The sequence below is a fragment of the Solanum lycopersicum genome, chromosome 9 (assembly GCF_036512215.1).
Source record: "Solanum lycopersicum chromosome 9, SLM_r2.1".
Lineage (NCBI taxonomy): Eukaryota > Viridiplantae > Streptophyta > Magnoliopsida > Solanales > Solanaceae > Solanum > Solanum lycopersicum.
This window is the reverse complement of record NC_090808.1, coordinates 69,748,755-69,761,560: the sequence shown is the minus strand read 5'-3', so window position 1 is coordinate 69,761,560 and position 12,806 is coordinate 69,748,755. Positions and strand designations below refer to the sequence as shown.

At 34.8% G+C, this 12,806-nt stretch overlaps 1 protein-coding gene across 11 annotated transcripts; it reads right to left on the bottom strand.

The window, feature by feature from the left end:
- Window positions 1–508: 508 nt before the first annotated feature.
- Window positions 509–12,440, bottom strand: LOC101253939 (plant UBX domain-containing protein 11). 11 transcript variants are annotated; one of them, XM_019215675.3, is made up of 11 exons: window positions 11,975–12,179; window positions 11,847–11,901; window positions 10,682–10,781; window positions 10,203–10,255; window positions 10,023–10,104; window positions 7,625–7,717; window positions 7,467–7,534; window positions 4,455–4,661; window positions 3,894–4,377; window positions 1,587–1,838; window positions 509–901 (listed from the first exon to the last, which is right to left on the bottom strand). In XM_019215675.3, exons 2-11 carry the CDS (start codon window positions 11,847–11,849, stop codon window positions 702–704), a joined length of 1,542 nt encoding a protein of 513 aa, XP_019071220.2. In that variant the 5' UTR covers window positions 11,850–11,901; window positions 11,975–12,179; the 3' UTR covers window positions 509–701. The 11 variants fall into 11 exon arrangements, with proteins under 11 accessions (XP_019071220.2, XP_069145259.1, XP_010326902.2 ...); XM_069289158.1 differs by having other exon boundaries at window positions 7,652–7,717; XM_010328600.4 differs by lacking the exon at window positions 11,847–11,901 and adding an exon at window positions 10,923–10,953 and having other exon boundaries at window positions 11,975–12,176.
- Window positions 12,441–12,806: the final 366 nt, after the last annotated feature.

Below are 12,806 nucleotides of genomic sequence, written 5' to 3'. Positions count from 1 at the left end.
GATTTTGAATTCAAACACCAAACCTCTACTCTATATTTTTTTGAACAACTATTGAATGTATATATAAAGTTATAACAATTTATATTATTATGGCATCTTATCCAATAAGCTATCTTCTAAAATAATTACCAAAATATGCAAAGCTAAAGTAGAGATTCAGAAATTGCAACTAATCTTATTATTTTCTCTCAAGTCATGAATTCATCAATTATTGTTATTGTTACTGTATAGAGTTGGTTAAATAAACAATCAGAAATTTTATAGATGACAAACATTTAGTTATTGTCAGACAAATACACATAGCTAAATCTTGTTGATAAATTTATTACACGGGAGTAATGTAAAAAAATTCAAAGCGAAGGAGCCCATACTAAGCAAAGCAGAGCACATAGCGAAAGACGTTAGCTGATTGTAGACTTAAAAAATACACAACTAGTTAGATGTTTGCACTTTGGAATACTGAATCTAGGCTAAAATTAGAACATTACTCTATCAATAATAGATGGACTTGGAGCAAAATTTCTGTTAGAATAACAAATACAAGACCTATTTGTGCTCAAAACATCATCCATATTCTCTAACCATAAAATGCATCTCCTCAGTTTATGCTTAAGCCAATCATTTTTTGTAAAGGAACAGGCTTCAATCCAAAACTTATTACAATGACTAACGGGAAGAATATTTATACACACATCAAAGTCTTATTCATCTCCACCAAACTGAGTAGAATTACCATTCCAGAATGTGTTTTTGTCACCAGACTGATTTTCATCTTCATCATGTTTCAGGGTGTGGATGTTGCTCCCAAAGCTAGATGACGCTCGCTTTCTACCTCTGTTATTAGTTGTGGAAGTTTTACTTACCAGGCTCTGATTATTTTGAGGTGTGGATGAGTTTGGACCTACATGTCAGAGGCAATAAATTGACAACACAGTACCAAAAACAAATTAACATGACACATGAATATATCAGCATGACCAACCCAAAATTTACAAGGGGTTCAAAAAAGATAATAAGATAAAGCACTTTCTGAACCTCACTGTCAATGAGTTATGCCCTTATCTCATCCATTTATAAATAGAACATTTTTAACAATACTCAGTTCCATACACCTGATAATGGATCTTGAAAAGCTCAGTTACAAACTCATTGCTTTATTTAATCTGTAAAAGCTAGTGTGAAGTACGATATTAGCACATGGAGAAGCAATTACACTGACAGTCCAAAGTCAGGCACTAAATCAGGGAAAAGGTGTCTTCAAATAATGCTAGAGAAAATGAAAAGAACTTCTAGTGCTTTCTATTCACTTTGCATAAGTTTGTCCTTAGATGAATTCAAAATGGAGAAAAATAGCCAGCAATGCTTCATATAGCCAACCCCTACATGTTTGGAAACGACGCTGTTGTATTAGCAAAAACATGATGGTGTAAAGTGCCTGTTAATGCAAGTCTTATAAAAAAATTCAAGCAACTCAAAAGCTGATCTTAGAAAGTGCAAGTAATACAATCTGTTGAACGTATCCTTAATTTCTAATTCTCTAGCAGTAAAGCTGTCACAGAGGTCAAGAAGAAAGGAAAGGAAACTACCATATTGCCATATGCTATCTCGAGCAGTGTTTGATGTGTTAGAACTTCCACCAAGGTAAGATAAAGGATTTACATACGAAAAGAGTTTTCTGATCGTAGCAAAATATCCTGCATCGCCTCCAATTGTTGTATGGTTACTCTCAGCCGGATTGTTTAGACCATGCAATGATGTAACATCCACTTTGTTACGAAGAACGATTATCAGTGCTTGCCTATTGTGTAAACCCAAATCTGACAATGTTCTATCTAGATCTGTTGACACGTTTCAAGGGAAAAAAGCATTTATAAGGTATAATAGTAATTTAATTGATCTCTAAAGTATGAGGTAACAAGTAAATGTCATTAATAGCAGCAAGCAACAAAAAGGAACTACGTTTGATAGCGGTTAATGGATCATATGCTGGAATTGACAAAAACCATATGAAGGTTCTAGAGAAGATCCTAAGCAAGCATGTGGAATTTATCAGTTCAAACTAGTTGTTACTGATATATACTTTTTTAATGAAAAAGATAATAGATTTCATTAAAGAGTACCAAGAAGGTACAAGAAAGAGTACAAACTGAATATTTCCTTCTAAATATTGAAGGAATGCAAAAGATCTAATATAAGAGTTCATATGCGATGCAATTAAGGCTGACAAAATCAAACCCAACCCGTCCAACCTGCCCAACCCGCTTAAGTTTGCCCATTCATTAGCTCAACTCATGAAAACTTACGTTGATATGTAACCTGAATTGGCTCCAGTGTTATCAAAGGCAAAAGGCACAAAAGAGCTCTAAGGTTTGTGGGGCTTTAAAGCGCAAATAAAGCATGAACTTTAATGAAAAAAGGCGCAAAGAGAAAAAAATTACAAATATCTATGTTTAGTCCAAGAAAATAATTATAAACATGAATGACAAATATATGACCAAAAAAATTGGAAGTTTCTATGATAAAATGAAATATCAAATATTTAGTGTCACTTTAAAGAGGCTCATTGGCAAGGAAAATTTTGCCTATAAACCTTGATGAAGAGCTCACATAAAGCGAGGCAAAGCAGTCAACACGTTTTGAGCCTCGTTTCAAGGCTTAAGCGCGCCTTTGACTACACTAATGCTCATGTTAGATCTTGTCATGATATTTATAAAGAACTTTTTTTCCAATTTGATATGTTATATATAGTCATAATAAAGAAAAAAGAATTATTAATTACTAAAATAGTTTAAAAGAACATATAAAACAATAACCTTCAGTAAAAATTGAGTTGGGTCCGGTCTTGACCCGTTAAATAACCCAATACATAACCCGTTTTGACCCAAGCAAATTTGATTTGGGTTGGGTTGGGTCTTCACCCGATTGTTGTCTTAACCCATTATGACCCACTCAAATTTGACTCAACCCGCCCAATTACCACCCCTAAATGCAATATTCTTCCTACACCATAAATATAGACTTTTCAAACACCTAGATTTAATATTAAGTATGTTTTCCTTCCTAGTGTTAAAACATCTATTATTCCTCTATGTTTCAAACTCAATCAAGACTTGATTCCAGACTAGTTGAGACAGGCTATAACAAGATGAACTCAGACTATTGAATAGAAATCATCCCATATGTGCTAAAGCAATTACAGGCGGCAAATGACACTATTTGTAGCCAACATCAAACTATTCGGACAAAACCACATCTTCTGATGCATTTCCTGACAGCTTCAAACCAACATTTAGAAATCCTTAAAAATGTGTGTCAACCAAAGGAAAAAGTCTCTATCACATATAAAAGTGGAACGTTGATGTACCAAGCTGTCAGCAACTCAGACTGTCAAGTTGCCTACTCGCACTTGACTTGAGGTAGCTATGGAGGATGTATTGCCACCCAAAACAATGACAAAAAGGATAAGGATCGTAATAAGAAAGACAATATGGTGAAATGTGTTTAGATGGTTTCACACTCCTTGGTTAATACCAACAACTGTGAAAGATTTGATGCTCGGTTGGAAGAGCAGGAGAAAGAGGAGAAGACAAAGGGCCTGGAACATGGTTCCGATTGGTTACTGTGGGTAGTTCGGAGAGAGAAATATGCGAACTTTTGTAGGTCACGAGTTGAGTTTCTTGCAGTTGAGTAGCCTCCACTCCCTTATTTTCTTATGGTGTAAGCAGAAAGTTCCTTGTTGTAAAAATGATTGGGTAGATTTGCGAAGTACTATATTTTGTAGAGTTTTGATCTTTTGGCATATTGAATACGGCTGTTTTGGTAACGTTTATGAATGAAAATACTTTTACTTGATCAAAAAAGAATATATATGTACATATATAATACTCTGTTACCTTCATCACCAAAAACCTTGCGAGGATAAGGAACTGCTAGATCATAATAACCAATGCTGCTTGTTTGGTTTTTATCAACATAGTGCTTGACCATCCTTAAAGTATCTACAACGAGAAACTTCACTTGTAAACTTGAACCATCAGGCAATCTAATGTTTAAACAAACATCATGAAATATATTTGACGAATCATCTGACTCAGCAGCTGCATCTTCAACTATATTTATCTCGGGGTCTTTCCCTGCTTTATTTGCAATCTCTCTAGGAGCTTCATCACTAGGGTCCAAATGTTGATCACGCAAACCAGGATTCTCTTTTGACATTGAACATTCATCTTTACCCTTGTTTGAATCTACTTCTACAATATCAAGTGGTTTTTCTGCTGTTGTGATCACAGTGGTAGACTCATTGAAGTCACCAATTCTAGATTCAAAGGCATCTGCTGATCCATGAGAATCCATGTCAATCAGCGAGGAATCTATGTCCTGCAAAGTAGTTAAATTTGACTATTACGCTGGACAATAAATGAACAGAGGTCTGAACGTGAGTATATGAAATTTACCATAGCAGCATGTCCAGGATCCTCTCCCTCTACTATCTGAGAGTTTTTAGACAGTGTAGCCAATGGAGATTGAATATGTGTAATCGCCTGAGCTGGTGAAACTTGAGCACTTGAAGAACTCCCTACTTCAGATGTTACAGAAGAAGCTCCAGATACAAGATCTTTCCTTGAAGCAAGTGCAGCAGTCAACAAAGCAGTTGTTGTATCCTGCAGTAAACCATAAATAATTGACACAAAGAACCAAGGTAAGATTGAAACAATTCAAGGACCAACACAATATACTAAGTGTAGTAGCCCAAATTCATGAAGCAGACAACACTGTATATCTATATGAAGGAAATACAGTGCTTCCTAACATACTAAACAACAAATCCATGAGCTTAAACCCAAATCTGATTGGATTATCTCAGCATCAAATTTAATAGATTGTGCTAATCAAGGTTTATGAAGTAATAAAATGTAAAATTGAACGGCTAGCAAAACGACATCCAACCTTCGCATTTTTCCTTTGTAAAATAAGGTATTGGACCTAACTCACACCCCAAAATCTAGCTCAAAGGAAGGAGGATTTTCCAAGCCTTACAAGGAGACCTGTCATCTCATTAACCACTGATGTGAGACTTTTTCATTCTTTAACACCTCACTTCACCTCACGCCAAAGGCTGGATATCTAGTGTGTGGGCATACTTAATTTGGAGGCCCAACATTGGGCGAAATGGGTCCTGCTCTGTTATCATGTAAATTTAGCTATTAGGCTTAACTCACACTCCAAAAGTTAGCTCATGAGGGAGGATTGCCCAAGTCTATATAAGCAAACTACCAGTCCATTCCTCAACCAATGTGGGACTTTTTCATCCTTCAATATCCTTCAAATTACCGAGACAGAGTAGGAAAAATGGCACAGAGAAACTTAGGCAAGTATCCATCTTGCCAACAAATGGTTGAACTGATAGACAGCAGCAAAGGAGACAAGGATAAACAAGAGGTACAAGAATACTGAGGCAAGAGAGTGACGGGTTTATTTACTTTTGGTTTAGCAGGGAGACGAGTAGCAACTTAGAAGCTGACTCTAGACATCTTAGTAGCTGAATTGCAGAAAGTTGTAACCAAAGAAGGGAAATTGATCTTTCAAGAAAATTCTACCCCTAACCGCAATTCTGTTATATTGCAATACTCGATTGATGGTCAAGAGCTTTGTAGATTTTGATTCAAGGAAGACTTTATTTGGCCACGGTTATAAGGCTTTACAGATTATAGTGTGTCATGGATGGTAAAAACTGTACAAAATTGAAGCTCTTGAAGTGAAGAGTATTTGGTAATTGAAAATTGCACCTACAATAGATAAAATGTTTGGCTATGGTAAAACCTCATGAAGGACCAAAGAACAACCAGAGTTGTAGAATAAATTAACTCTAGACTCTTGAATTCCCTGGAAGCCACTAGCCAGACTGCCTATTTTATATATTATTACTTCATATGCTGCACATAACTTTTTTTAATATGGTAAGTTTCTCCCTTGGTGACTTGAACCCACAACCTTACTTCATTATGAAACAATTAAAAATTTATCTATGAAACGGGAATAATTCTGCCTGCAAAAGAAAACAATTTAATAAGAACATGATAACTCATTTGTATTCACATTACTTTGTCCAACTAGTTGCTCAAAGTTTCATTTGTGATTCAACGCATTACTATGTCCAACTAGATTGTCGCTGGAAATTTTGGACATTTGGAGATGCATAGTGTATGATAAGAGAGAAGGTACACTTTGTCTCTAATATCTGACCATCCGAAGTTCAATTCTACAAACAACTTCAGCACATTTTCTCAAATACTCAATGTTTCTAATTGCATACCCACCATTATTTCCTCCTCTTCCAGCTATACCAATAAGGATCCTCAAAATCTCAAACAAGTAGGTTGAAAGATTTTAATTGTAAGTAAACTCTAGGATGAAGAAAGAAACCACAGTTTTAAGTTGATTGTAAGTAAACTCTAGGATGAAGAAAGAAACCACAGTTTTGAGTCCATCTGTGGTGAGGTGGCTGTTGTTAGGGGAAGGGGGAATCTGGTGAATCCTCAGTATTTTATGGAGATTTTAATGTCACTAGACATACAATGAAAAGAAGTAACAGCAAGAGAATATTCAGAGAAGTAAAAGAACTTTCATATATCATTGAAGATTTAGAGCTAGTAGAGTCTACAATCCACTCTGGATGGCGCACAAAAATAATTTTGCCTATCCCATTTAAAGGGAAGCTTTTTTTTTTAGCAGATAGCACAGATTTGTCGCTCCTTAGAGGAGAGAAGCTGGGGGCTAGCCCCATCTCCTTGCAACCCTTTTCTTTTTAGAAGGTAACATTTTCTGTATAACTATTTGCTGCATAAAAACTACAGCTGTCCATATTTACAAGGAAATATAGGAAAATGTACTAAGTTATAACCTACTTATAGAAATCCTAGAACATCAATAAAAGATTCTATGTCTCCCTATAACCTATAACCTACTTGCAGCCTTTTATTAGTGGTAATAACATTTAGTAATCGTGTAGTTCCTATGCTTCAATGTCGTTTAGTATTATATTGCTTCATTTGGTTTGTATCTTGATATTTTGTTCCCATAATTTACTCGTAACCCTGCTTTGAATATCTTCTCTTTTGAGCCAAGGGTTTATCAGGAAGATACTCTCTACATCGCAAAGGTAGGAATAAAGTCTATGTACATCTTACCCTACCCACATCTCACTTGTGGGACTACACCGGGTATGTTGTTATCTGACACTAGTCACAATTCTAGAAATTGCTCACACTCAAAGTCTAGTGGTCTAAAAAGTCTAAAAGAACAGCGCAAAACAAGTGATCCCCTGCAATTTCCTCAACATAAAGCTAATAGTCTTCCTAGTAAAACAATTCATCATAACTAATGGGAACAAAATCAGGAAAATCGAATCATGTCTCCGGGACAGAATTAAAATTACATGGAGAACACGCATATGACATAAGAAATACCTGAACATGAAGACTTAACCACGCCTTCTCAAGACTAGATGCAAGATTTTCAGCAGAAACAAAACCCCCTAAAATTAGATACATAATTAAGAGATAAGAAAGAGATGCAACAACTCAGTTACGTCTCAAACAACTAATCATGCCATGTTTTTTATTACCAAACATTAGATTAAGCTGATCCATACCGTGTTGCCATAGTTGAACACCATTGTATCCAATAACTGTAATACAAGGGATAGCCTCCTGTGGATCTATGTAGCTCATGTAAGGGTATATCTACATGAAAAGTGCACATAGACAGCATGGCATTGACAGCAAGATTTCCGAATTATAAGACTCATCAACCAAGAAAGAATTCACAAAGTTTTAAATGGCTTCGAGAACACTACCATTGTAGATCACACTAACTACTGAACTCCTTAGTTTTCATACTATCCTTAGTTTTCATACTAAAGCAGGTTTTACATTTATTAAGAGAGGAGCATTTCTAATACATATTGAAGTACTTGCACTTCGGAAACTCTCCATGTATGAACATTTTTTCTACTTCTCCCATTGTCTTTGTCCCTTCGAAGTTAGAATACTGAAAATCCAATTAAAGAAGATGAACTTGTACCTGGAAAATACAAATCATTCCACACTTGACAAAGATGCATTTGAATATGAATACAAAAATAAGGTGAATAGAGAAGTACATTATGCGCAGTTACAAGAAATAACTTCTACATTTATGCACCTGAATTATTTTATTTACCAGACCTCGTGCAGAACGCCCACCTACGTTAGCACATCGGAGAAAGTATTATCAAAATTTTTTACTATATAAGTCATCATTTCCTCTTTCAATGTTCTTTCATCAATTGTTTCTCTTTTTAGAATGGGTATTCTATTATTAAGAAGGTGCGATCAAAAGTATTTAAAGGTCGGGCAAAAGTATGTCCCGTCTATTCCAAGAGAGATCCTATCCAGTCGATCACTTTCTCAGCTTCACTAATGATATTCTGTTTACACCAAAAAACTAAATAAAAGTAAAATGTTCCTTGATCTTCTTCATAGAGTTCTCTTCGTCTTCAAAGCATTTTGCATATCTCTCCCACCTAATAAACCAACATATACAAGCAGGGATTAGTGTATCACGATTTCTACTTCTTGTTTCTCCCCTGATGTTCCAGCACTCTAGAAACTTTTAGTATCTCTAGGCATGTACCATTTAAGCCTCACTATGTCAAAGACACAATTGCTTACTCAATACTGTTCATCGAGATGATAATCAAGCCTAGTCTATCCCTCTTCTTTCTTTCTCTCAGTATGTTTCTTCAAATAATAACAATATACCCAGTGTAACCCCTCAATTGGGGTATGGAAAGGGTAAGAGTGTATGCAAACCTTACCCCTATACCTTGTGGAGGTAGAGTGTCCAAGCGATGAAAAAGAAATACAAAAGTAAAGAGCACATAGAAAATTATAGGGAAAGCATTACCATGCATTCAGAGAACAAAGAACAATAACAACAGCTACATAATGCGATAACTGAAGCACGAGAAATGGCAGGTAGTAATAGAAATCATAGGACAAGAAATGATAAAAAAAATAATGCTACCAAACTATTACCAAGCCTAACCCTCAAGATATCAAGACAATGTTCAGCACATACTAACCCCTTTTACCCTAATCTGCAACGTTCATATCCCAATATTTAAGGTCATGTCCACGGTAAATTAAAGATGTGCAATAACCTGTCTAATCACCTCTCCCAAATACTTCTTCTATGGGCTACCTCTATCTCTCCTTAAACCCACCAAAGCTAACCGTTCACACCTCCTGACTGGGCATCTGCACATCTCCTCCTCTTCCACGTGCATGAACCATCTCAGTCACGCTTCCCTCATGTTGTCCCAAATATCCTCATTCCTAATCTTACCTCTTCTAGTATGTACACACTTCCACCTCAACATATGCATTTCCGCAACTCTTTATCTATTAATATGAGAGTTCTTAACTGCTAGTACTCCTCCCCATACAACATGAACCTCCCACCACTCTGTAACCAATCAAAATGTATGATTGATATAAAAAGCCAGTCAGTATTGACATTGACCCGGTTACCCTGGAAAGTCGCCAGCAGGATGATGAATGTTCTTCTGTTAGACAGAGGGAGACCCTTGCACCAATTGTCTCTGTTTATAAATTCTACACTTGCCCCAAAATATAGTTTTATTTCGCTTCCATTTAGATGAATTTTTTGTATAACACATCTAAGCGTCACCTCTGCTTGAAGTTTCTTTAACCAACTCCATTTACAAAATTTCAGCTAGAAAATTTCCATATATCAGGTCCTAGAATTCCTTGTTTATGATATCTAGCATGAGCTCCAAGCTCATGGTGATTCAGAAGAGAAAGATCCCTCACCCTCTCAGAATACGCGCAATTAATAGACAAAGAAAACAAAACTCCCTGCACTGATAGAGGGATGTGTAAAGAAACAAAAGAAATTAGACGAGGAATAGAGTATCTCAAGGGGGAGGGGGGGAGAAACTTTATACAGGCAAAGGATACACAATGCTGAGAAGTTTCTGGCATCAGTACTTCCTTCTAGGATGTGCAACAAAATGCAGTACTTAGATATAGAATCAGCAACCTGAGTAATTAGAAGAAAGATGAGAAAGTGGACTTACTATTGAAGGGCTGAAAACATCAAACCTAGTAAAATTCTAGGAAGTGTAAGGATAAACTTACTCTTGGGTCAAGCCAAGTTGATGTTTCCGATTGATTTGATTCCATATTGCCACCTAGGACACAAATTTGCAAGAAATACAATTAGGATGACAAGTCTAAAGACTTATCTATTTCCTAAGCATCAAAGTGATCTCTCAGTATGTGCAAAGGGAAAAATAGATACTAATTTCTTATTATGATTCTTGTAAAATCAGCAAATAATTCTTTTGAAAATCTCCGTATATCATCATATGAAATGCTTCCATTTTTGGTTGAGTGAGAGAATATGCTTCCCCGGGTTAGTCAAGAACACTTATCATGAGTCTAACTACTCCCCAGTTACCCTTGAGTCCAGTTGAGATACTTCGGAACCTATTGTTATTCAATGTTATAAACTTTGCTGCAACATCACCCAAATCTATCTTACGACAAGTTCTTTTTAGGACGCACTAGTGGAATTTATAGCATAAATACACTGAAGAGAATTAGAAACAGGTTACCTGAAACAAGAACTACAAAAAGCTTCTTCTTCTGCTTGGCTTCAGTGATGGCTTCTACAGTAGAACCATTGAACACGAGAGGAGATAAAAGTTGCTCCATCTATTATAAGAGGCAATATAAACTTCAGCCTTAAGATGATAGATCCAGCTTTAGGATGATGAACAAAGATAAAGATTCTAACAGAGAATTAAGGAACAAAATACAAACTAAAGACATAAGCAAAGATTAAGAAATACTCAGAGAGTAATCCATAGTTCAAACAAACGCAAGCCTGTGCAGAAAGTAAAGATCTAGGAATGACTGCATAACTATATTAATTTTTGAGATCCTAACTTAGTGAAGAAAAGCAAGAGATTATACCCAATTCACCTTTTATTGTTGAATTCAAAGATATTTAAACACAAAATAAAATAAAATCTGACAGTCTGGTTTTGGCTACAAAATTGATTTTTTTTTCCAAAGCTGACTTCTTTTATCGAGAGACACTCTTTGTTGACGATAAAAGCAATGCTCCGTGTTGAGTTGTATGAGATAAGCCATAATTTGGGTCAGCTCTAATCCTAATAAATACCACGTGAAGCGCGTGATCCCCCAGATTTCTATGCGCCTACTTTTACAAAGAAAGACAACCTCAACAAAAAATGACCAAATCATACCTTTAATTCCTTTTTGGGTAAAAAAAGATGACTGAATCATATTATTTTCCCTCTTGAATCAAGGAATAACTGAATATTTATATTTTATAAGGATCTCCTTCAATTTCCTAAGAAATCATGACAAAATAACTAAGCAGATCCAAAAACTAACTTGTAAAACAAGTTGAAACCTATAAATCAGTTGAAACACTTTATAAATAGACTAACTATGGACCCCCAAAAACAATAGCAATGACCTTAAACCTTGAATAACATGGTCAAAAACTGAGCAATTGTAAAATAAGGCATTTGCAATTAATCAAACTTGACAAAGAAATAAAAGGTTGTTCTTTCTTTCACTAAATCAAGTTCAATGCAGAATTAACAAAGTCATTTGAAAATATAGATCACTAAAAAGAAGGTAAAGTCCAACACATCCAATAGTATTGTTTACGTGTGCCGTATGCTCTAGAATTCTCTTTTACAACTACTTAGTATTATATAACATAACTAAGAGAAATCGAATAACCATTTTTCCACGAGGATTTCGATTCCCAGTTCCATCAAACAATATGAAAGTATTCCTACAAAATAACTGATAGTTAAACTAAAAGGGATTTAGGGTTTCTGAATCCACAAACAAAGAGGTAAGCTTACAGCTTGATTGCGCCTTCACTCCGATCAATCGGAATTTTGAGCCAAAACTCTAAAATGAATGCTTTTCAAACAAGGGTGGAAACGGTTTTTTACCGAAAACCGGTAAAACGAAAAACACTTTTGAGTTTCATTTCATATATGTAAAGAGATATGAAGTCATTCTTTTAGAAATTTTGGTCTCTCAAAACATATAGAGTTATCTATCCTTTCAAATTGTTTGAGTTCGTTTTTAATGCAATAATTATTTGTTTTTATTATTACTGATCGAGAAATATTTTTCACTCTTTTTAAAAAAAATTAAAAATTTAAAATTTCGTTATCTAAATCATCCTTATAAATTAATAATCTTAATTTGATAAATTATTTTTACGAAATTATATAAAAATTGCTCAAAAAATCATCAAGATTTATACATCTTATGTGTATCGCCTATTTAACTACATTAATACCTAAAAGGTATATCTTCGAGAATATATATAAATTGCCTGATGAGTTATACACATATTGCCTAAAAATTATTTTATTACTAATTTTTTTTAAAAAATGACAAATTTCACAAGAAAAATAGTAAATATGATGTCATATGTTGTTTGCTCCTTGGTATCAATTTTTATAAGAAAAAAAATAGCAAATATGATGTCATACATCAAAATATCAATTTCTATAAGAAAAATTTGTGCAACAAAAACAAATGTTTCTTCGATAAAGTGTATAAAAATAATGTTAAAATAAAATATATTAGTAATACTTGCATTAATTATACATAAATTATTTGTATGTGTTGTTTAATTTGGTACATTATAAGAGCAACTTTCACATATAGCAAACACAA